We start from the raw sequence: 25303 nt of genomic DNA, 5'->3' as shown, positions 1-25303 counted from the left end.
GGTGCGCGGAGGTCACCGAGAGGCAGAGGGGTGAGCCCTTTTGTGGGTGTTGTGGGAGAGGGACCCTGCCACCCCTAACTGAATGCTTTCCCAGCTCTGAGGAGTTGTGGGGTCACTCGCAGGCCAGCTTTCCATCGAAGCTGGAGAGGGCGATGGCGAAGGCTTGCAGGGCGCACAGCGGGTACCGGTAGTCCAGAGTGAAGGCGTCCTCAGCGACACGACCGAACTGGAGCACTATATAGTCGGCTGTGGACAGACAATGGGGTGACCTCGGAGACCCCATCTTGGCAGGCCACCCCTTTACACCGGGAGGCCTTTCTCCTTGGTTTGGAGTCACAGCCCCCAGGCAGCCTCAGGCCACCATCCCTTTTCTGTGACAGCGAAGGAGCCCCGCCTGTATAGGGTCTGTCACAGCGAGTCCTCGGGGCAGGAGCCCCACCTTATCAGCTACTGCCCAGGGCTACAGCAAACCTGTAATCTAGCAGTGCTGGAGCCCGACAAATTTGACCAAACCAGAACCCTTCCCTCACGACTTTACTAACGTCTTTTGGCCTCATTCCTCTGTCCAGACCCCAGTCCATAAGGCCCACATTCGACCCTGGTTCTGGTCCTTCTCTAACTAGGTGTTCCCTTCCTTCCCAAGTTGCCGCTGGACTCAGGCATCTCCTGTTCTGAGAGCTATCAGTTCCAATCACTTTCAATCAACCAACCTCTTCCCCCACCCTGCCCTCCCTCTCTCCCTTCTCTCTTCCTGTAGCCAAGGCTGGCCTTGAGCTCCTAATCCTCCTGCTATCTCTCCCAAATGCTCTGGCCGTCCTGACTCTGAGAACCAGGCTGGTCACCCGGACAACAGGCAGGACCACCCAACAGACTTCCCAGCCTGGATCTCAGCACCTCTCTCCCAGCCTTTCGTAGGAATGGGAAGATGGCTTTTAAAACAAAAGTCCCTCCACCCTGGTGTGGTGGCAGACCAGGCTCCCACAGGAACTGGCCTGGTGAAAAGTCCCAAGGACAGGGGACATGAGACCCTGGGACAGCTCTGGGATGGAATGGGGTGGGGCTTGCATAATACTGGCCAAACCCTCTAACCCTGGAGTCTTTCGTGCTGTGCTCTGGTGGGACTTCTTCTTGCCCAAGCTGTGACAGAGACATTGGTGCTCTGAAGACCCCCTTTCCCTAAGTCCTTAGGGGCAGTCTGTGAGCAGATGTAGAGGACTGGAGAGATGGCTCAGCAGTTAAGAGCACTTACTGCTCTTGCAGAGGACCCAGTAACTCTGGTTCTAGAGGATCTGACACCCTCTGGCCTCTGTGGGCAGCTGCATACATAAGGTGCACATAACCCATGTAGGCACACACACATAAAAATAATAAATCTTAAATACAAGTTGTGGACACTTAGAAATGCATGGTCCAAGCCGGGTGGTGGTGGCACACGCCTTTAATCCCAGCACTTGGGAGGCAGAGGGAGGCGGGTCTCTGTGAGTCCGAGGCCAGCCTGGTCTACAGAGCTAGTCCAGGACAGGCTCCAAAGCTACAGAGAAACCCTGTCTTGAAAAACCAAAAAAAAAAAAAAAAAAGAAAAGAAAAGAAAAGAAAAGAAAGAAAGAAAGAAAAAGAAATGCATGGTCCACATCCCCTACTCTTGGTGCTTCCTGCCAAGGCTGATGACCTGAATTTGATTCCTGGGGCTCAATTGATGGAGGGAGAGAAGTGGCTTCTGCAGATTGTCCCCTGATGCACACACAGACACAGAAGGTGGTGGTGTATGCCTCCCTGCCAAGCCCTAACAATCCCTGGTTTGTTTGTTTGTTTGTTTTGTTTTTTTGAGACAGGGTTTCTTCATGTAGTTTTGTTGCCTGTCCTGGATCTTGCTCAAACTCACAGAGATCCGCCTGGCTCTGCCTCCCGTGTGCTGGGATTAAAGGCATGCGCCACCACTGCCCAGCATAATCCCTGTTCTTAAAAGATAACCGTTGCTCCATATGGTGGCAAACCCCTTTAATCCCAGCATTCGGGAGGCAGAGGCAGGGAGATCTCTGTGAGTTCAAGCCCAGCCTGGTCCTCACAGAGAGGTTCAAGACAGGCAGGACTATATAGTGAGACCTTGTTTTAAGACAATTATCTCGAACACAATAAGTTCTAACTCTCATTTCCACTGTGCGGCCTTTGGCCCCACCACCTACTCCACACAAAGAGGTTAGTTAGACTCTGGGTGGTTTCCAGATCCCAGCAAGCTCATCCCTCTCCTCATTATGATACCACTGGCAATGTCTCAGCATCTACCCAAGGGTCCTGGTCAATGCTAGGTCACCCACTTGTCCTAGTGAACCCCAAGACTTTTGCCTGGACTATCTGAGCCCCCTCCCAACCCAGACTCAAGAAGGGGAGGGGAGAGAACACTCAGATACTCACGGTCATCAGCGTGTACAATCTGAAAGTTCTTGACGGAGGCCTGAGTGACCCGGCCCTGGAAGTTGAGGGTGTAGGAGCCACTGTCCTCATTCCAGATGGGTGGCTTGTTATGTAGCTCGATGAGGCTCTCCAGCGTCTTGTTCTGCCAGCGAACCAGCAGCCCATCGCTGGACTGGGGTGCCCAAGAGGAGGTAACAAAGGATGGTTAGAGGTGGCAGGGCTCGCTCAGGGGGCCAGGATATGTGTGCTGCAATGTCCACAGAGGGTATCAGCAGATATGGGCAGGGTAGCACTGAGAACGGGTCTTATTGGGGATGCTCTGGCAGAGAGCAGAAAGGCTCGGTTGGCACCCAGGAGGAGTGCCACTCTTCATGTTCTGGTCTCCCACTGAACCTGGAGCGCATTGACTGAGCTAGACTGAGTGATCAATGCATTTTGGGGATCCACCCATCTCCTCCTGCCCAGTGCTGGGTTATAGGTACACACCAGTGTGCACAGCTTTTACATGGGGTGCTGGGCATCTCCACTCAAGCCCTCTTGCTGTACAGCAGGTATCTTATTGACAGAGATATCTCCAAGCCCATTATTATTATTATTATTATTATTATTATTATTATTATTGTTGTTGTTGTTTGTGTGTGTGTGTGTGTGTGTGTGTGTGTGTGTGTGTGTGTGTGTGTTGTCAGGTTCCCACATAGCCCAGGCTGGCATTAAACTCCCTGTATAGCTGAGGATAACTTTATAGTTCCGATCCTCTTGCCTCTACCTCCTAAGTGCTGGGATTGTAGGCATGAACCACAATGCCTGGTTTTTATAGTGCTGGGGATGGAACCCAGCACCTGGTGCCTGCCAGGTGAGCCACCCTGGCCCAGCAGGTAGTATTCTGATCACTACTGTGTCACATTTGGACCTGGGTTCTTACTCATTGGACTTAGAAGTAGCGACTAGAACCCGTAAGGCCCAGCTTCCTAGCCAGATTGGCCTCCAATGACAGCCTGGCCTCCCAGCAGCATGGGACATGCCAGAGACCCATGGGTCTCTGAAATCCTAGGCTTGCCGAGCCTGCAAGAGCGACAGAGCCCAGGACAGTTTCCCCTCTTTTCCACACTGCCCATACTCCAACTTGGTCTCTTTGGAGTGTCGTTCCTTGAACTTTGTAAGTCATAGCTTAGAACCCTGCTATGACTTCCCAGCTCTCTCAGAGCAAAAGCCAGTTAAACAGGTACCCTCTGCCCCTTGGAATCACCTCTGCCCTCAAGCCCTTTATCCATGATGGTCACCTTACTGATCCTCAACCCATCAGGTACCTTCTGCCCCAGGGCCTTTGCACGGGCTGTCCTCGCCCTAAACCTAGATACCAGATGCTGAAGAGCCCTCACCTTGCATCTCTGAGGCCTGATATTGAAATCATATGCCAGGCATGTGCCTCAGCTGCCCCCTCTGGTCCTCTTAGCATCCTGTAACACTTACCTTCCCCCTTCTCCCACCCTTTGTTCATTCATCACATCACTACCTGCTGTCTACCTCCTGCACTGATTACGGCTTCAAAGGGGTCACATTGCTTCACGGTGGCTCACGCCTTTCACGCCAGTGCTCTGGAGGCAGAGATAGGCAGATCCCTGTGAGTTCAAGGCCAGTCCAGACTACATAGTGAGACCCTGCCATAGAAACAACAGTCTCCCCTCACCTCAAAAACAAAAACAAACAAACAAACAAACCAATCTCAGGTCCTTTGAAATACACTATGTACTCTTAACTGCTGAGTCATCTTTCCAGCACTGTTTATTTCTTTGAGATGGGGTTCCGAGTAGCTCAGGCTGGCCTAGAACCCTCCGTGTGTAGCTAGAGATGGCCCTCTGATCTGCCTGCCTTCACCTCCCAAGTTCTGGGATTACAGGAAAGTGCCACCATGCCTGGCATGGATCCAGCGACAGAGAACCTGAGTTCATTCTACAAGTGACCGGAGGAAGCTGTGAGAAGTGTACTCAAGAGACTGAGGTGGGCAGGCCGAGTTCCTGGCCCTGATCTCCCTGAGCGGGTCAGTAGAGAGCCAGGCTCTCAGGGACAAGGGGTAGGAAGGAAGAGGCTCACATTTCGGGGCCGGATAGGGACTCTCTCATTGTCCGAGTTCATTCCAGGGATGATGACAGTCATGCGCCGGGGTCCGCGGAACCCCAAAACATTGGTTTCCTGAAAGAGAGAGATGGACGTCAGGCCGCATCCTACCTGAGGAGAGCCTGGCATGGTGGGGACAGTGGCTTCTCACATAGACCACAGCTGCCAGCTCCTGGCGCAGGCTCCCCACGTCCACACCTCCTCCGCCACGCTGTGGGTTCTGCCCGTTATCAAAGACCGTGAAGCGGTTGCCCAGGAGATTGGACCTGAGGATGGGAAAAGAGTTGAGCCAAGGGTACCTACCACCTCTGATTCCAAAACCCTTCCCATAGCCTCCCATTTCAAGAGCAAAGGGCAGTGTGTGCCTTGGGAGTGAGCATGTCATGTGCCCTGATCCAGGCTCCCCTTGAAGGGAGAGTTTTTGAAATTACTACTAATCATGGTTATTTTGAGACAGCCTGGCTGCGGGGCTCAGTGGTGGAGCACTTTTTTGCATGCCTGAGGCTCCCGGTTCAATCCCCAGCTGCAAGAAAAGCAGCCAGGTGGGACAGTAACTGCTGCATTTGGCAGGTGGAAGCAGAAGACTGGGTATCCAAGGTCATCTGCCACCACATCATGAGGTCCAAACCAGCCTGGGCTACATGAGACCCTGTCTTAAAAAAAAAATTCAAATTTTGTCTCCATCTGTGTGGCCCTAGGAAATAGGAAAGTCTCAACAGTCCCACTTGAGTGGATTGTTTTGTAAGTTGACTTATTGAGTGTACATGTGTGGCCATGCACACAGTGGAGGTCAGAGGACAGCGTTCAGCAATCAGTTCCCTCCTTCTATCATGTGGGTGTCAGAGATTGAGCTCAGGTCATCAGGCTTGCTGACAAGAACCCTTACCCGGTGGGCCATCTCGCTGGACCCCAGCTTTCCCACCTGTAAATCATCATAGCTATAATCCTCCTCTGGTTTGGTTGATAAAAGGATGAAATATCTGGTTAATATTTGGAACTGAGCCTAAGGCACAGGCAGGCCTAAATACCATTTGTTAAATGCACAAATGAAGTAAATAAGTCTTTTCGGACTAGTGGGCGCCATACAGGAAGCCTGGTCACATGGAGCCTCCCTTCACTTGTTCATTCACTCAGTAAATATCACTTTCGTTTGCTTTTGAGACTGTGTCTCATGATATAGACCAGGCTGGCCTTAATGTGGACCCTCCTGCCTCTGCCTCCTGGTGCTGGTTTTACAGATGTGTTCTGTGACACCTGGTTTATGTGGTGCTAGGATCAAACTTGGTTAAGCAAATACTCTATCAACTGAGCTACATCTCTTTCCTCTTTCTTAGTGGGTAGCTAATGTAGCCCAGGCTAGCTCCAAGTTCCTTAAACAGCCAAGGGTGACCTTAAACCCCTGCTGCTTCTATCTCAACTCACCAAGTGCTGGGATTATAGGCGTGTACCACCACACCCAGCAATATACCTCCTCTGAGAAGACTGTGTGGGAGCTGGGCTATCGGCCTGGCCCTGCCTCGTGGAGCTGGAGTCCACGTCTGTGAGAGCCTTGATCAGGTCTGCACAGTCCCCGCCCCTCGGGGGAGATGTTGACACGCAGGGCTAGGGGCCCACCCCAAGCCCACAAAACCATCTAGACCAGGTCCCCAAGAGATTCACGCATGTCAGAGTGTGAAACGCCCTAGGCTGAGGGATGTCTCTGGAGCATCCTATGTGGGGGCACTCTGCCATCCACAGTGGGCCGGAAGTGACCGCTGGTGGCCCAGAAGCTCAGCCGCACCTCAGCTTTCCGATGAAATCCTCCCCTCCCCTGGACAAGTTGGTAGGGTCTCTGGAGATGAGGTAATTGGCCGTCTTACTGCGCTTGCGTTTCCTGCCGGCCAAGAGGAACACCTGCGGAGAACAGGACAGAGGTGACAGAGAGAGGCAGATGGAGCTGGGGGACCAGGGAGGCCCTAGACACTTGCCCCCAGCCCTAGACACACCCAGCCCCTTTCTCAATACCTTCTTCTCCGCGTCCAGGTGCAGGAAGTAGGATGGGTACATGCCGCGGTCCATGCCCTTCTTGTCCCGCGTCAGCCGGCAGCGCACCGCCTTGCCCTGGGGAGCTGGCCGCAGCACAAACTCCCGGGGTTCACCCACTTCCACAGGGGGGGACGGCGCCCTCTCCTCCTTCTGCACGGGCAGACGGTGCGTTAGCCAGGACACCCTACACCATGGGTCCCTTTCTGCACCCTAGGCAGGACAGGCCACCACTCACCGCTTTCTGGAGGGAGAAAAGAGATAGATGATAGGTCTAGCATCCAGACCTGGGAGCCGAGGCGCCTCCATCGCCCACAGCCCAACCTCATGATAGAAGGCTCTGGAATTCTGTGATTGACTATATTCCAGCTTGAGCTCCGTCAGCCACCGTTCAGGTTCCACTACTAGGGGCTGTCAGCCACAACTTCCTTTCTTGTTTTCATTCCACACCACATGTAGATTCAATGTGTATATTCTTATTCTCTGGTGTTTTGCCTGCATGTATGTCTGTGTGAGGGTGTCAGGTCGCCTGGAATTGCAGTTATGGTTGTGAGCCACCATGTGGGAGCTGGGAATTGAACCCTGGTCCTCTGGAAGAGCAGCCGGTGCTCTTAACCACTGAGCCATCTCTCCAGCCCATTTTCATTTTTACTTTTTTTTTTTTTTGAGCTGAGGATCGAACCCAGGGCCTTGCGCTTGCTAGGCAAGCGCTCTACCACTGAGCTAAATCCCCAACCCCCATTTTCATTTTTAAGGACAAAGACTCACATAGCCCAGGCTGGCCTTGGACTCACTGTGTTGAGGAGGCTGGGCTCGAACTCCTGATCCTCCTGCCTTCACCTCCCAAGTCCTGGGATAACACTACCACATCTGGCCTTGTGGTGGTGGTGGTGGTGGTGGTGGTGATAGTATTTTTGCTTTTGTTTTGTTCTTTTGTAATATATATGAGTATTTTGTCTGCATGTCTGTCTGTCTGTACACCACATGAGTGTGTGCCTGGTGCCCTTGGTGGCCAGAAGAGACTACAGGATCCCCTGGAACTGCAGTTATAAATTGTTATAAGCCATTATGTGGGTGCAGGGAACTGAATCCAGGTCCTCTGTGAGAGCAGCAAACGCTCTTAACCACTGAACCATCTCTTCAGCCCCTATTTTTTTTTTTTTTTAATCCGAGATAGGGTTCCACTATAAGGCCAAGGCTGGCCTCAAACCCACTCTGTAGCCTAGGCTGGCCTCACTGCAATCTTGCTTAGCCTTCCAGTGCCTGGAGTGGAGGTGTGCACCACCATGTCTAGCTCTCCACATACTGCCTCTTCTCATTCTTAACACACAGGGGTAGCTGTCCCTGTTATACAGATATTGGGATCATGCCAATGCTGTGGGAGAGGTCTATATGGAGAGGAAGAGAGGTCTCCAACCCACAACCATGACTGAACCACTTTAGAAATGAACTGTCCATTCCTAGCCAGACTTTCAGGTGAATACAGCCTCGTGTGACACCCTGACCCTTAGAAACTAAGTAGAGCTGGGTGGTGGTGGCACACGCCTTTAATCCCAGCAATAGGGAGGCAGAGCCAGGCGGATATCTAGAAACCCTGTCATGAAAAAACCAAAAAATATATATAAAAGAAAGAAAAAAAACTAAGTGGAAAAGCTGGCTCCATATTTGAAGACACTAAAGCTTGGAGGCCATTTGTTACGCAGCAAGACAGACACAGCTGACTCATGAATGTGTCAGCGTACTTTGCCGTTGGAGAATTTCCTAGTAACACTTCTCTTACAGGAGGAGGCAGGGTGAGACCTGGTGCCCTTTCTCCTGCTGCTCTGTGAGGGGACTCCAGTTCCTCAGGAGGGCAACTGACCTATCAGGCTGGGGGATTCAGCACCTGAGGCTTCCGAGTTATCTGTGAGGGCTGAGGAGCCTCCTGCCTGGGGTCAGTTCTACACCATGTGTTTGGTAAAAGCACAGCCTGGGGCCCTTGGCCAAGGGGCAAATGACCATCTTGACTGTTCTCCAGCCTGCTGCAGAAGAAACTTGGGAAACAGACTATGCCTGGAACGTGAGGTGAGAAAAGTCACTGTCACTTAGGCAAACGTTTCTACACCTGTGACTTTCAAGGGCCTGCTGTGTGGAGGGCCGTTTCCACCCGGGATAAAACACCGTGGACATGAGCGGCGGTGATCTTAGTTAATGCCAATCCATCCCGGAAGACCTGCCACTCCTACACAAACTATTAAACCCACAAAGCTCGAACCAGGGCTGGCTCTTGTACGGCTTTCTTGTTAGAGGAGAGTCTTAATACTCTCAGCCAGGCCTCCTCGTGTGTGTACCAGCGTGTGCACAGCTTGTCCTTCAAAGTCCTTAGCGACCTGTCTTGACAGTGGCAGATGTCAAATCAGGACAAACTGGGAAGATTCTGGAGCCTTTGGCAGCCAGGGATTGATTGGTTATTTTATTTAAAGATTTACTTTTCCTTTGTATGAGTGTTTTGCCTGCATGTGTGTCTGTGCACCTCCTGTGTGCCTGGTGCCTCCAGAGCTCAGAAGAGGATATCAGATCCCCTGGAACTGGACTTCCAAAGGTGAGGTGCCATGTGGGTGCTGGGAATCAAACCCGGTTTCTCTGGAAGCGCACCCCACTGCTGGGCCATTTCTCCAGCCCCTCTTTACTGTTGGAGACAGGCTCTCACATAGGCCAGGCTGACCTCAACCTCACAGTGTAGCTGAGGTTAGCTCTGAACACCTGATCCTGATGCTGCCACCTCCCTATGCTGGGTTGCATGCACAGGGAACTAAGGCTGGGAGGCTAGAGGTCCTGAGGGATGAATTCAGCAGAGTGGAAGTATATTGACGGCTGGTCCTGCTAGCCAGCTCCCAGCCACTCAGTGTCCCCAAAGGTGTATAAGATGTGTCTAACAGAAGCCAGACATAGACTCACACCTGTAATCCCAGTACCAGTGGGGGTAGAAAGATCTGGAGCTCCAGGTTAGCCTGGGCTACATAGCAAGACCTTATTCCATTCCATTGCCCCCACCTTCACCCTCCCGAAATCCAGAGCCCCAGCCTCCCGGGTATTTTAACATCTTCTCGCTGGGGACTGTCTGATGTTTGTACTGCAGAGGGGAAGTCTGGACAAGAGTGTGGAAGGTCTGTGGGTGGCCTCTTCTGTCCCTATGAACCCCATGTTCCTGGGCCTTGTGCCCATTATGGATAGGAAGCCAAGTCCTCGCCCACAAAGTCCCCCCACACCTGCCCCTCGGTGACAACCTTTCTGCCTTTCCCCTTCGCCCGGCCTTTCTGGTTACTGTTCTTCATCACAGCAGAGTCCTCCTCTTCCTCCTCCTCCTCTTCCTCCTTCTTCTCTTCCTCTGAGCCTTTGGGGGGCCCTGAGCATGGAGGGGGAAAGGCTGTAGACCCTTTGCCCTGATTGGCCAGGGGTTCCCAACACCCAGGTTTCCCTTTAATCCACTCCACGGCCATAAAAAGGTTCTGATCGGAGCCTCAGGAAGGCCGCCTGCTTAGGGCCACACAGCTGTCAGAGCAGGGGTGTCAGGATGTCCCCACGTGGTCTGGCTCTCGCCCTCACTCCTCCCGTGGTACTGCACACACAGTGTCCCTGTTCCTGTTACCTTCAGCCACGTACCTTTCTTCTTCGTAGCCTTCTCGGCCGGGCCGCCTTCCCCAACCAGGAACATGGCAGCTGGGATCTTCTTCCTCGGGGCTGCTGGGCTCTTCACGGGGTCCTTGTCAGTCTCCCCGGCCCCTGCAGAGAGGATACAAGAAAAGGTCACCATCTCAACACACCCAGCGCCCCCTGTCCACCAACCGTCCGTCTGTCCATCTGTCCGTCAGTGTCTGTCCCCCACTTACCTTTCTTCTTTGCCTTTTTCAGCTTGGTGCCCTCACCTGCCTCCTTCTTCTTGGGGCGAGGTGGTTTCCTGGGGGCTTCAGGGCTTCCTAGGTCCCCTAGGAATAGGAGGTTGGGGGGGGTTGGGGACCACCTACTAACCCTCTCATCCAGCCTCCGGTCCCCACAGCGCTGAGAGCCAAACAGGGAACTCTGTGGTCTGTGGATCTGATGTTCCTTCTGCTGAGTCTAAACCCCATCTGGCTAGGAACCAGCTTAAGAGGCATCGAAGCAATGAGTGAGTGAGCGGATGCCAGGCCATCACTTCAGCCCCTGATGCTCCGCCAGGCTCTCCTCCAGAAACCCTCTCCACACCCTGCTCTCAGCCTGCGCCCCTCCACAGGGACCAGGTCCAGCATCCTACACATTTCTCACCAGACCTTCCAGGCCTGGAGCCCACTGCCTCTAGCCACAGATTTCTTTTTACTTTTGTCTACTTAATAAAAAGTATAACGCTAGCCAGGCGGTGGTGGTGCAGGCCTTTAATCCCAGCACTCAGGAGGAAGCAGACACAGGCAGATCTCTGAGTTAGAGGACAGCCTGGTCTCCAGATCCAGTTCCAGGACAGCCTGGGCTACAAAGAGAAACCCTGTCTTGAAAAAAATAAAAACAAACAAACAAAACAAATTGGAATGTTAATTCACATCACGTCAAAGCAAAAGCTCACAAAGAAAACACACTCCTTCTCGGGGTGCACCCTCGGCAGAATGCAGCAGCCTTGAGGGCTGACCTCCTTAGAGACCAGCAGGTGGGGGGTGCACTCTGCTCGAGGTGCTGAGGAGCTTTGGGGTCTCACCCGCCCCTCAGGGGACTCTCTGCCTGCCTGTCCTGCACCTACCCTGCGGGCCTAGGGCCTTGGCTTTCTTCTCTCTCTCCTTGAGTGGTCTCCTAGGAGGCAGAGAGCTTTTCTCTTTTTTCCCCTCTTCCTCCTCTTCATCATCGTCCTCCGAATCCTCCTCTGAACCCTCCTCTATGGACAGAATACACTTGTAACACAGGCTCCAGAGGTCCAGTGCCTGCAGGGTGCTGCCAGGCTTCAAGCCCCTTCCAGAAGAGGCTGCAGTGGGAAGCACCCCGCTCTGCCTCCCTGTCACCTCCCTCCTGACCGTTGTTCCCATTTGGGGTACTTTGGCTACTAGTTGTAGCTCAAGGCAAAAGCTTGGACCCCCGCTGCCTCAGTTTCCCCATGTATGTAACAGGGAAAGAACAAGGGAACCCACCCCTGGCATGGGTGCCCAGGTGGTCCCTCCTGCGTCCCTGGGACAGCTCACACATCTGCCCCTCGCTCCATATGTCTCACTCACCGCCTCCCGCATCTGGGGCCCGGGCAACCAGGAAGGTTTCCCGGGGGTCCCTCTTCTTGGCCTCGGGGTCCCGAAGGAACTTGGCGTAGACTGTCGGTGCAGTGCACGCCTCGGCGGGGTCCGCCGGGGGCTCCTCGAGCTTCCTGCGCCCAGCTGGGCCAGATGTCGGGCTCAGCAGGGTCCTGTCCCCGAGGTCCCCCCTTCAGCCTCCCCTGCCCACACCCTCTCGGTGCACCCCCAGGACTCACCTCCAGCTCTGCGGGGCTTGGATCCCGGAGACTCGGGGGTCTCGGACTTCTTCTTCCTCAACTTCTGTCCCTGGGTGGGTCGCTGTGGAACATGGGTCACAGGGAGAGAAGGGGACTCTGGGGCTCCCATCCCCCTCTAATCCCTGGGACTCACCAGAAATAGCCTCGGATTAACCCAAGGGGTGCTGCAGCCCCTTCTCGGTGTGGATGACCCATACTTGCAGGATGGTCACTTCCAAGACCTAAAGCCCCCAAGTCCCCCTGGGCACCCCATGTCCTAAACCCCTGTTCTCCTAAACTCTTGGGGTAAAGAGCCGCAGATGCTGGCGAGAGGACCTCTCTCCAACAGCCACCTTCCTGTGCACACCGCGGGGCCCCTTTGTGCCTCCTTTCCAACCCCAAAGCTGGAGACACACCTGCTTGGGGCGCAGCGGGGGCTCCGGGCTCAGCCAATCCTCTTCATGGCCACTGAGGGTACAAAGGAACCAGACTGTTCCCTACTTGCGTTCTACCCCCTCCCCACCGCTACTGTGGCCCCGGAACTGGAGCCTGGGGTTCAGATGGGACGATGTGGGGGATCCCACCTGTCTGAGGCCCACACTTCCCGGAGGGTCTCCTCCTGCAGTGGCATGGTGCGCCTGTCGCTTGTCACAGTCAAGTGCCTTGTCCCTGTCCTCCTCACTAGCTAATCTCAGCTCAGCTTCTCCCCACCTGCTCAGCTCAGCTCGGGCTAGAGGCCACGCGGACTCACCTCTGAGGACAAGACGCGTCAGCCCATGGACTCAGTCACTAAGGGGAGGATCTGGACCCCCAGTCTCCTCAGCACAGCAGCCTGCTGAAGGACAGGATACCACCCTCCACCCAACTCAGACACTTCCCTGTGTACCCTGTCAGTGGTGGGGGAGGAGGGGTCCTGGAGAGTAAAGGGCTAGACTGCCTCTCCACTCCACGTTGTCCCCAAATCCCCAGACAGGGTCTCCCCGTGTAGCCAGGGTCTCCTGGTGCGGGCTGGCCTGGAAGCCAAAATTCTCCAGGCTCCTGAGTGCTGGGATTGCCAGCATGTGACACCACACTCATAATAAGAGATAGGCTTATTTTTAAATGTTTACATTTATTTATTGCATGTGTGGGTGGTACACATGCCATGTTCATGTGTACAGAGGTCCAAGGGACAATCACTTAATTTGTGGATATCAGCAAGTGCCCTTTCTGAGTCATTTTGGCAGCTGTATTTTTTTTATTATTTTATTTATTTATTTATTTATTTATTTATTTATTTATTTATTTATTTAGGTTTTTCGAGACAGGGTTTCTCTGTAGTTTTGGAGCCTGTCCTGGACTAGCTCTGTAGACCAGGCTGGCCTCGAACTCACAGAGATCCACCTGCCTCTGCCTCCCGAATGCAGGGATTACAGGCGTGTGCCACCACCGCCTGGCTATTTTTATTTTATTTTATTTTTTGAGTCAAGATTTCACTATGTAGCCCTGGCTGACCTAGAACTCACTGTGTAGACCAGGCTGGCCTTGAACTAATTCCCGGAGGTTTGCCTGCTTCTGCCTCCCAAGTAAGGATTAGAGGCCCCCTGCTGTCTGGGCTTGAGATACAACCGTAAAGTTGGCAGCATTTAGGCTAGTGGTATTAGGACTGCAATGGGAGAGGTTTGCTTAAGGGGTCCCCAAAGTTTCCAGATCCAAAACAATAAAGGAAGGCATTCAGCAAGACATGGGCTGAGGTTACCCACAGCCTGGTGTGTTGGAAGGCGTGGGGTCACTGAAGAGTTGGCATGTTTGGTATTTTCCTCAGCCTCCCTGAGCCCGTTCCCTCACTTATAAATGGGTTTAATGGCGGTGTGGAACCTACCTGGTTGACAGCTGAGAGCCCTCGGTAATCAGCCACTGTGGGCCCTTCTTCGGGCCCTCTGCCTCTCCCCCCTGCACATGTCACACAGCCTGATCTCACAGAACGTTATCTCACCTGAGCTCACAGGAGTCAATATGGAGCTGGGCTAGAGAAGATCTCCACTTTACAGGTGGAGAAACTGAGTCTGGAGGACACAAAGTGACTTGCTTTACTTGGTGTCAGCTAGAGAGAAGCTGTGGAATTAGGTCCAAATCCAGACCTTTCTCTTGTGTTTTTATTATCATTATTGTTGTAGTTTTTTTTTTTTTAGACAGGCTATCAGGTAGCACAGGCTAGCCTCAAACTCACTATGTAGCTGAACTCTTGATCCTCCTCCTCTTCCAAGTACTGGGATTACAGGTGTATGCCATTGTGCATTTTGTCTATTTATTTCCTGTGTAACTCTGGCTAGCCTGAAACTCACTGTGTAGACAACGATGGCCTTGAACTCACAGAGATCCACCTGCCTCTGCCTCCTGAGTGCTGGGATCCACGTGCCAGGCTATTATTTTTAGTTATGTAATACTTGTGTGTCTGTGTGTGTGTTGGGGGGGGTACACTGGGTACAGGAGGCTAAGTTAGGAGGACCATAAATTGGAGATCACCCCCCCCCCCATTTAAAAAACAAAACAAAAAACCTGGCTGAGGTGGTTCTAATCCCAGCGCTCCGGAAGCAAGGCATGTTGGGTATTGCAAACTAGCCAGGGCTGCTTGGAATGACCTGTCTCCAAAACCCAAATAAGGTGGTTGGAGAGAAGGTTCCCTGCCCTCGAACACGGCTGCTGTTGCCGTTGCCGAGGGCTGGACTTCCGTTCCCAGCACCTGTACTGGGTAGCTCCCAACCTCCTGTGATCCAGCTCCAGGGGATCCGACGCCACTGGCATCTTTGGCACCTGTACTCATGTGTGCGTGCACACATGCACAATTTTCAGCAAACATACACATAAATAAATAAATAAACAAACAAACAAACAAATAAATAAATAAAATCTCAAAAATATAAAACATTAATTTTCTATTTGTTTGTTTGTTTGTTTGTTATGTGTATGTTTATCTGAACTGTGTTAGTGCCCTCAGGCTGGAGTTACAGATGGTTGTGAACCACCATGTAGGCATCGAAATGAACCTGGGTCCTCTCAAAGAGCAGCCAGTGTTCTTAACCACACGAGCCATCTTTCTAGGCCCTCAAAAAAATAATAAAAAATAAATTAAAAACCAAAACAAAACAAACCAAAAAACAAGGGCTGGCAAGATGGCATGATGGGTAAACATGCTTGGCGCCAAGTTTGAAGACCTTTGTTCGATCTCACAATTCACATGGTGGGAGCAAGCACCAATGCCAGCAACTTGTCTTCTTGACTTACACACACACACACACACACACACACACACACACACACACACACACATGTGCGTGTTCAATAAACCTAACATTAAAAATAAAAGTAAATAGGACTGGAGAGATGGCTCAGAGGTTAAGAGCACTGACTGCTCTTTCAGAGGACCCAGGTTCAATTCCCAGCAACCACATGGTGGCTCACAACTGTCTGTAACTCCAGTTCCATCCTCACATAGACATACTTGCAGGAAGACACCCATGCACATAAAAATAAATAAATCTTAAAAAAAAAAAAAAAACCCAAACAACTATTTGAGTGATCTTGAGTAGAATACATTCAAATCCCCTTCCCTTGACTGCAACCCCCCCCCCCCCCCCCCCCAAGACAGAGTTTCTCTGTGTAGCCCTGGCTGTCCTGGAACCTACTTTGTAGACCAGGCTGGTCTCGAACTCACAGAGATCTGCCTGGCTCTGCCTCCCAAGTGCTGGGATCAAAGGCGTGCGCCACCACCGCCCAGTGACAGCAACATTTTAATTCCCTAGAGTGTTGCAGGCAGGGGTAGCCCCAGGGTTGGTGGCCTGAGGCGTGGGAAGGACACCCAGGTTTGGGTCAGAGGTGACTTTAGGATTTGGAGTGTCCAGTGCAGGAACAAGAGGCAGGCCTGGGACACAGATAAGCACCAGGTACTTTGATCCAACTGCCCCCTGGACCGAGGCTGCCGGCCACACAGGCTTGGGCTCTATAATTACTCATTGCGTAGAACTCAAAGGGACATTTCTCAACTGGACCCCTGGCCTTAGTCACCAGACTCAGTTCCACACGAATTCAGCTGCTTTCTGAATTGAGTTGACTTTCAGAAGACAAGGATTGCCTAGTCCCCCAAGTTCCTCTTAGTCACACATTTGCATGTCTCAGAGAGGTTACCTACTTACCTAAAGCCACACAGCTTGCTCTCGGTCCGTCCAGACCATCAACAAAACATCTACTATATATCTGGTATTTTTAATTTTTACAATCTCATTTTAAAGGGCAATATTTATGCATTTTGTATGTGAACGTTTTATCCTTACGAATGTTCGTGTGCCATATGCCTGCCTTCTGAGGGGTGGAGAGAGGACATTATTAGATCACCTGGATCAGGAAGTTGCAGATGGTTGTGAGCCGTCAGTGGATGCTGGAACCTGAACCCAGTATTCTGTAAGAAAAGTGAGTGCTCTTAACTGCACATCTCTCCAGGCCCCCTTCTGGTGTTTTCTTGTTAATTCTAGTCCCTAGCTTTGAAAGGCCACTAGACACATGACCTTCCTCCGTAACATCGGGGAATTCTAACAGCGGACTAATTCTGATAACCTGGTGAGGCGCCTGCTCTCGGGGTCCTCTAACCCATAACCATCATGGAGCGGATCAGGAAACCGAAAGATGTCCCCCAGCCGGGGACTCAACCTCAGGGGCTGAGAAGGAATCAGCCAGAAACAGACTGTGAGTGTGTCCTGTCAGCCTGGTGACCTCAGACAGCTGTCCTCCTGATTACAGCTTCACCATGCAGAAAATTCATTTGCTCATTCAAAGGACCACTTCCTTCTGGGGGGCTTTTTACCTCCAGGAGCACCCTTGGGGAGCACAGCCCTGATCCGTGCAGAGCAGGAACCCCAGAGCTGTGCTCCGCAGAGGTGTGCCCCCCGTGTCTTTGCAGCGCTTGCCCCAATTAGTGGTTGCAAAGATTGTGTAAGTGGCCCAGGGCCTGCCACGCACGCACACAGGTCATTGTCTCTACCTGGCTGGCAGGAAGGGATCGGGACCCAGGACAGGCTGTCTGGGTCCAGACCAGCTGTGGCCCACAGCTGCCTTTCTAGCCGGCTGAAGGGACCCCTGAGAGGTCCCAGCAGAGTGGGACCTATGTGCCCTCTGTGCCGGGTAGTGAGGATCCTGAGGTCACGGGTCGTGACACAGCTGCCATATACCTCTGGAAATTTGATAGAGCACTTGCCTAGCGCATCCCCAAAGCCTGTCCTGGGACACATTCCCCCTAGCCAGGCTGCCCCTTCTCCCAGACAGCTCCACCAACTGGGGACCACTTACGTTCAAATTGCTGAGCCTCTGGGGGACATTTCTCATCCAAACCACCTCAGTTTCTAAGTGGGATTTAGAAGTGAACTAACTGAACCCTGCAGCCCCGGCTTTCTCTTCCTCCGGCTTGGCCACAGAGAACCAAGCCCAGACTTTGCAGGGTTTCCAGACACGGACCTTTGACACAAACGGGCCCTTTAATTCTAGTACTCAGCAGGCAGAGGCAGGGGCATCAGGAGTTTAGAGTCATCCTTGGCTACATAGAGTTTGAGGCCAGCCTGGGCTACCTGGGACATTGACTTTGAAATATGAGCTAAGACAAAGTTGTACCAGGTAAAGATGGTGACTCATCCCACCTCTGTGACCTCAGCCCCTGTCTGTTCAAAGTGCACTGTGGGTCTGTGATCTCAGATCAGATCTGAGATCTGTGATCTCAACCGGGCCAGGTAATTTACAAGATTTTGTTTTTACTTTTTACTTGAAAGCAGTTTAACCTGACATACGAGAACTATGTAACAAGCCGGGCACTGTGGCACATGCCTTTAATCCCAGCACTCGGGAGGCAAAGGCAGGTGGATCTCTGAGTCCGAGGCCAGCCTGGTCTACATAGTGAGCTCCGGGACAGGCAAGGTTACACCATGAAACCATGTTTCAATGCCCCTGTCCTCCTCACAAAAGAACCATGGAACATCTTGGGTTATAAATGATACCGTCTCCAGAAGCAATCTGAGATGAGCCTCCCCAAAAAGATACAGTCTAGAGGTCTGGATCGGGTTCATTTTCTCTGCCAGTTAAAGAATTAAAAGGAGGCTGGGTGGTGGTGGCGCACACCTTTAATCCCAGCACTCGGGAGGTAGAGCCCGGCGGATCTCCATGAGTTCGAGGCCAACCTGGGCTACCACGTGAGCTCCAGAAAAAGAATTGAAAGGCAGGAAAGATCCAAAGCTTAACAAGTAGTCCCAAAGAAATCTCACACATGCGCAGACAGATTCTGACAATGAAGAAAGGTGGTTATGGGGGCGAGGAGACACACACATGCAGCACACACATGAAGCACACACATGCAGCACATACATGCAGCAGACATGCAGAGAACAAGACCCTCTGTTAAGCAGGGGTGGGGGGAGCTCGGAAAGCTGACAACTCCAGTCTCTTCCCGAGGGCTGGGGTGGGTGTTTATAAAGCCTCTGAAGCACTTTCCTGCCCGACTTTAGGGCTGGCCAGTTTGAAGACGCTAGGACAGTGATTGGCCCAGAACTGAGGTGTTTCATGACTTTGCCCTGGAACTTGGTGAGTCCATCAGCAGGGGGCCTGCTGGTGGGAGATGAAAGCCTGTTAGGAGGGTGAGGAAGATGCCAGCCATCTTGGAAATTCGCCACCTTTGTTACATTGCCATGGCTCCCCTTACTGTCTGTCTGCCTACTGGGAGTCTGTCTATCTCCCATTTCCATCCTCTGAGAACTGTCAGAGTCACATTGCTGTGAGTGACATTCACTTGGGGAGTCCGTGAACTTGAGCGATGCCAGGGACATGACCCAGCTGTCCCCTGGACGTTGTTCCCACTGAGCCTCAGAGGCCTTGGGTGAAGTAAGGACTAAGGGTTCAGGAAAGGCCAGGAGGACTGACTATCGACAGCCCAGCTAACATCTACTGCAGGCAGACCGGCAATGTGGCTCACCCTGAATGGGCCACAGCCTGTGAGCCCTGGGACTCCAACTGGCCCGCTGGAGTCCTGTGTCTGCCCTGGGCCTTGCTCTCTGGGATAGCCCTCCCCTGAGGGAGAGCGAATCCTGAACAGGAAAAGAGGGGTTCTTCTCACACTGGGGAGCTGCCAGCCGCAGGAAGAGTGACGCAGAACTGGGAAGACGAGCTGTGGCATCCATGCAGAGCTTGTGGGCGTCATGCACCCGGCTTTGGGCTGCTCCCTCACTAAGCTACTTGGGTGACAGGTATTCCAGTGCCTGTTTTACAGGGAGGTGTGTGGCTCGCCCACCGAGCTCACGGCAGAGCTGGATACACCCGTGTGTGCTTGGTGTACTGTCTAAAAGCCCCAGCCCAGCAGCGTGCTGTTACCACCTGCTGGAGGGCAGAGTCCCAGGGCAAGGAAGCAGGCATGCCAGTGTAGAGCCTGAGGTGCCAGTTAAGGGCCGCTGAGAAGCCTTATGATGCCAGCCCCCCTGCCCCCACAGCATCCTTTAAGGCTCTGCAGCTTAAATCTGATGGTCAGGAGGAGTGGGGACCCCTAGAGGCCTTGTGTCACAGCCTTGAGCTGGGGACTTGACACTGTCCCCAGCTCTGTGACTTTGTGTCAGCCGCTCACCTCTTCTGAGCCTCAAAGTACTCATTCCTGGAGAGGACACAGCTTCTTCACCTTGGAGGTTTTGGGGATTGACGAGGTAATGTCCTCCCAAAGAGCATCTTGTGCCACTCCCTTTGGCCAGCAGACTTTCATGACAGTGGTCCCCAAGGACCTGCAATTTCCTTCAGCAATCTTATTCAGAGAGAAAGAAAAGGCTGAAGAAGCCTGGCACCAGCTAGAGGGAACTTGTCTCCCAGGAAGACATTTTCACAGGGTTCTGACAACTGTCAGGCCACCTTGCCGGAGACTGGAGTCCGGAGAGCCCCTGGTCAGTGACGGGCAGGCCCACACTTGGACCAGGACGGCTTAGCTAAGCATACCTCATGACCTCCATTAAACCTAAACATCACATCAGGACCCCAAAGATGGACTCAGGGTCACGGGGCCTCTTTCTCATCTCAGTGTGGTTACAAGGAAATCTTTCTCGGCTCATCATTATGAGTATTTGTTATTTATTTTGAGACAGGGTCTCACCATGTAACTCTGGCTGGCCTTGAACTCACTGAGACCTGCCTCAGATCCTGAGTGCTGGGGTTAAAGGAGTGTGCCATTGTACTTAGTTTGCTAGTCCATTTAGTTGGCCTGTTGAGAGCAGGGAACAGCTTGGCTGAAGGCTGCCAGGGCCCAGGCTCTCCTCACTTAACTCTGCTAACAGTGAGGCTGTCTGTAAGGCCTCAGTTAGCACACATCCCTACAAACCTTTTAAAGCGGGGCAGGAGCCCACACCTATAATCCCAGATCCTGGGGCAGGAGGACTGTTGTGAGTTCGAGGCCAACCTGGGTTACAGAATGAGACCCTGTCTCAATCTCTCCCCATTCCCATAAAAAGAGTTAGAAATTGGCCAGGCTAGGTCTCTCACGGAGTCCAACAGGGCAGCCCTCAGCATCTGGGACCCAGATGACCACAGAACTGAAGGGGTTTGTGGGACACCTCCCGCCCTCAGGACTTATCACCAGGTGGCTTCCGCCCTGACGGGGGATGAGGCTGGGTCCAGGCGGGGTTGCACTGTCTCAGCGCCACCACCAGGTGGAGGCAGAACCCACCCAGGAGGAGACCACTGCTGAGGAGGCTGATGATGCACTTCCTCCTCCTCCTCCTCCTCCTCCCTTTTCCCCCTCTTCTCTCCTCCTTATCCCTCCTTCCTTCCTCCCCCCTCCTTCCTCACCATCCTTCCTTTCCTGGGTCTCATCTTTTGGGACTGAAGACACCAAGACATTTCTAGTCACTGGCAAAGGAAGTGACCCAGGCCCTGGGTCTCCTAATCCCTGAGGGGTCCTTGGCTGTGTCCCTGGCTGTCTGGGAACTCTCTCTGTAGACCAGGCTGGCCTCGAACTCAAAGATCCACCTGCCTCTGTCTCAGCCCCCCAGGTTCTTAAGAAAAATCCACATTCCTGTCACGGGGCCAAGCACTGGATCCTAATATCTCTGGCAATGGGTCCAAGAGAGGGAATAAGCTCATCTGGTCCAAGATCCTAACCCCACAGAGGCAAAGGCAGCCTGGCTCCTGCGTGGCTGAGAAGAAAAGGCATGGGCTCTTGAGAGGTGTTTGCAATGTGTGTTCACAGAGCTAGTCTACAGCAGCCAAACTGTGTGTGTGTGTGTGTGTGTGTGTGTGTGTGTACAAGAGTGTATGTGTGAGTGAGTGTAAGTATATGTGTGTGTGAGCAATATGTGTATGAGTGTATGTGAGTGAATGTAAGTATGTGTGTATGCATGATTGTGTGTGTGAGTGTATGTGTGTGAGTGTAAGTATATGTGTGTGAGCAATATGTATATGAGTGTATGTGAGTGAATGTAAGTGTGTGTGTACCCATGTGTGTATATGCATGATTGTGTGTGAGTGGGTGTAAGTATATGTGAGTGTATATGAGTGAATGTAAATGTATGTGATTGTATGTGTGCCCACATGTGTGTATGCATGATTGTAAGTGTAGATGAGTGAGTGTAGGTGTGTAAGCACACGTATACTTTTTAAGTCAGCTTTAAACCAGTAACAGCGGCAGAAACACCCCGAGATCTGAGAACCTGTAGTAACTCGGGGCGGAGTCTCAGTTGTCCCAGCCTGGGAGGAAGCCCACAAGGACGCTGGAGAGCTGCTGGTCCCTGGGCTAACACAAAAGTGGGTAGGCTGGTTGTGCATCCATCCAGGAAGGACTTGGCCTCACAACAGGCAAACTACTTCTGTGGCAAGAGGGAGGCCAAGCGCTCTGGGGAGCGGCGCTGTTCCTCCTCCTCCTCGGGCTGCACCGCCTGCACTGGACTGTGGCCGACAGTGCGGCCCACGGCCGGGTGGGTCAATTAAGGCAACCTGGACACTTCCTCAGGCGGGGCTCCCTAGGCAGGTGATCTAATTTATGACAAGCTGACATTAAAACCATCATTAATGCTCCCCCGTGCTGGGGCTACGGGGGCAAGTGGCCATACCCAGCTTTTATGTTGGCGCCAGGATCCGAACTCTGGACCTCATGCCCGAGCAACAAGCCCTCTTGCCCACTGAGTTAGCCCCCAGCCCTGAACTGGTTTTAATGACCGCAGGCCACTGAGCTGGCTTCTTGAGTCAGATGCTGCTGTGAGTCATGTGGCCCCGACATCCTCAGGCTTCTTCCTTCTTAATGAAGTTTTGGCGCGTGGCTCTCACACCTCCACTACCCGATGCCACAGCCACACCCTGGTCCTGTCACACTCGAAACTGCCCCACCTCTGAAATCACAATCCAGCCTCCAGCCTCCGAGGACAGCCTCCTCCCATCCACCTCGCACTGTCCCCAGCCACACCTCTTCTCTGACCTGCTTCAGACCTCGGCCCAGTGGCGCTTCCTGCCCAAGCGCCTGTCTCCACCTGCCTCCAGACCAGGGACCTGAGTCACGGTAGGACCCAGTACTTGGTCAAAGGTAAGCATGGGCCCGCCGTGCAGGAAGCTCTTGAGGACCACTCCCAAGGCTCTGGAGTCAGGGACATGAGTGTTCTGCTCTGGTGACTGCTGGAGGTACACAGCCCACAGGCTGGGAGGGTGGTTCCAGTGTCACTGTTTGGAGGTGTGGGATCATGGGGCCCGACGGGAAGCCTCTGATTTGATCTCATTCTCCCGCTATGTGATATCCACCATGAGCCCCCACAAAAAACTAAACCGACCGGGGCTACTTCCTGTTAGATTTTTCAGCCTGCAAAATTGAACCAAATAAACCCTTTTTATTTACCAGGTTACTCAGCTTTGGGTAATTTGTTGTAGCAATAAAAATAGACAAATACACAGCTATTCCTAAAAAAACAAAACAAAACAAAAACAAAAACAAAAACAAACAAACAAACAAAAAACCCCTGGAATTTTCAGATAGGTGAGTCTGAGATTCACGTGTCAATCGCTTTCTGTTACTTGGAACAGACCTGAGCATTACTGTGGTGACTCTATTGGAACGCTGAAGGCCTTTTAAAAAAATACATTTATAGGAGCTGGAGAGATGGCTCAGAGGTTAAGAGCGCTGCTTTTCCAGAGGTCCTGAGTTCAATTCCCAGCACCCACATGGTGCCTCACAACCATCTCTAATGAGATCTGGTGCCCTCTTCTGTGTATATAATAAATAAATCTTAAAAAAACCACATTTACTTACTTAGTTGTGTGCGTGTACCCATGAGAACCTGTGACTGAATCCCATGGGTGCATGCCATAGTACAACTCGTCCTTCCCCCACCGTGTGGGTCTCAGGGTTGTAAGTCAGGTCATCAGGCTCAGTGGCGGGCATCTCTACCTGTAGTGCCATTTCACTGGCTCAAGACTTCTTAAGATGCTTCTGTGGGGCTGGAGAGATGGCTCAGTGGTTAAGAGCACTGACTGCTCTTCCAGAGGTCCTGAGTTCAATTCCCAGCAACCACATGGTGGCTCACAACCATCTGTAATGAGATCTGGCGCCCTCTTCTGGCCTGCAGGGATACATGCAGACAGAACACTGTATACATAATAAGTAAATCTTTTTTTTTTTTTTTTTTTTCTTTTTTAAAGACTCCTCTATGAAGTGCAGACACACACTCAAGGGAATGCAAAAACCAGTGAGCAAGTTCATGCTCAGACACTGGATGACTTTGGCCCCTGATCCTCCTGCCTCCACCTCCCCAGTTAGGGGATTACAGGTATGCAGCACCATGCCCAGTTTTATGGGGTGTCTGTGATCATGCCCAGGGCTTTATGAACACTGGACAAGAGTTCAGCCCAGTCCATCTTATGTGTTCATCTTTTGAATTTTAAGAGTTATTTATTAGTTGTACTTATTTATATATGCACATCTCTCTCTCTCTCTCTCTCTCTCTCTCTCTCTCTCTCTCTCTCTGTGTGTGTGTGTGTGTGTGTGTGTGTGTGTGTGTATGCCTACATAAGTTTGTGTACCATGTGCATGCAGGTGCCTACGAGGTCAGAGGGTATCAGATCTTCTGGAACTGGGGTTGCAGGTGGTTGTGAGCTATCTGATGTGGGTGCTGAGAACTGAACCCCGGTTCTCTGTAAGACCCCCTCTTGTCTGCTGAGGGTCTGTCTCCCCAGCCCTTATGTGTTAATGAAAGCAAGCCTACCAGACTTTTCATTTAAACTTGAGTTCGAGGTTAGCCCGGGTTAAAAGTAAGAGCCTGTCTTTAAAGGAGTGTGTTGCTGAATGAGATTCAGAAGGAACAGGATGGAGGGGACCTGACCACAGGGCAGCAAAGGTGACTAGCTTTTGCCTTGACTCCATCATTCCGTCCCAAAAGTCCTGCCTCTGCTGCCCACACCTACTTTTCCCACAGTGGGGGCTGGGGAGTCGGCTCAGCTGGTAATGAATCTTCTGTTCAGGAGGGAGAACCTGAGTTCAGATCTCTGGCATTCACACAAAAGCTGGGCTTGGTGGTGTGAGTAACATTAACTATGGAAGACAGAGACAGGCATGTCCTTGAGCGTACTAGCTAGCCAGCCTAGCCAACTGGTTAGCTCTGGTCTCTACGTGTACAGGTACACAACTGAAACCCACTCTTGCCCATGAATATTCACAGAAAATCAAATTAAATCTGGCCACAGCACTGCACGCCTTTAGTCCCAGCCTGGGAGACAGAGGCAAGTGGATCTCTGTGAGTTTGAGATCAGGCCATCCTGGCCTACATAGACAATAAATCTCAAATTGCCTAAGAAACGACACTGTGACCATGCTCTCCTGAGGCATCCTCTTGGCCTTGCAGGGCATGCACACAGAGACACTTGTGCGTGTGTCTGGTTTCTTTGCCGCTGTTTTTATATAGACGTGTGACCATATGACATAGTCATCTTTAAACCCTTTGCACTGGGGGCTGGAGAGATGGCTCAGTGGTAGATCACTGGCTGCTCTTCAGGACTCCAGTTCTGACACCAGCACCCTCTGGGCGGCTTATACACATCTGTAACTCCAGGGGACCTGATGCCCTCTCCTGGCCGCCATGGGTACTGCAGGCACATGGAGCCTAGACACATGCAGGCTAAAGATCACACACGTAAAGTAAAAAACACCTTAAGAAAAAAAAATACAAGCCCTTCATATCCACTAGCGTAGACCTCACCTCTGCTTTCTTGAGTCTCTCACTGAGCCTGGAGTTTGCTGTCCTTGGGCTAGCCCTGGCAATCCCCTGGATCTGGATC

At 52.2% G+C, this 25303-nt stretch overlaps 1 protein-coding gene across 3 annotated transcripts; it reads right to left on the bottom strand.

Moving 5' to 3' along the window:
* Positions 1-102: 102 nt before the first annotated feature.
* Positions 103-12638, bottom strand: Tulp1 (TUB like protein 1). 3 transcript variants are annotated; one of them, XM_036168398.1, is made up of 15 exons: positions 12592-12638; positions 12424-12475; positions 12008-12089; positions 11760-11912; positions 11294-11425; positions 10419-10514; positions 10192-10311; positions 9816-9934; positions 8822-8827; positions 6532-6702; positions 6308-6420; positions 4679-4793; positions 4504-4602; positions 2413-2584; positions 103-246 (listed from the first exon to the last, which is right to left on the bottom strand). In XM_036168398.1, the coding sequence occupies exons 1-15, from the start codon at positions 12636-12638 to the stop codon at positions 113-115; spliced, it is 1611 nt and encodes a 536-aa protein (XP_036024291.1). In that variant the 3' UTR covers positions 103-112. The 3 variants fall into 3 exon arrangements, with proteins under 3 accessions (XP_036024291.1, XP_036024290.1, XP_036024292.1); XM_036168397.1 differs by lacking the exon at positions 8822-8827 and having other exon boundaries at positions 9813-9934; XM_036168399.1 differs by lacking the exon at positions 11760-11912.
* Between the last annotated feature and the right edge of the window lie 12665 nt (positions 12639-25303).

This window comes from Onychomys torridus, chromosome 18 (genome assembly GCF_903995425.1).
Source record: "Onychomys torridus chromosome 18, mOncTor1.1, whole genome shotgun sequence".
NCBI lineage: Eukaryota > Metazoa > Chordata > Mammalia > Rodentia > Cricetidae > Onychomys > Onychomys torridus.
The sequence above is the reverse complement of the archived record's forward strand: the minus strand, read 5'-3'. Positions and strand labels throughout refer to the sequence as shown.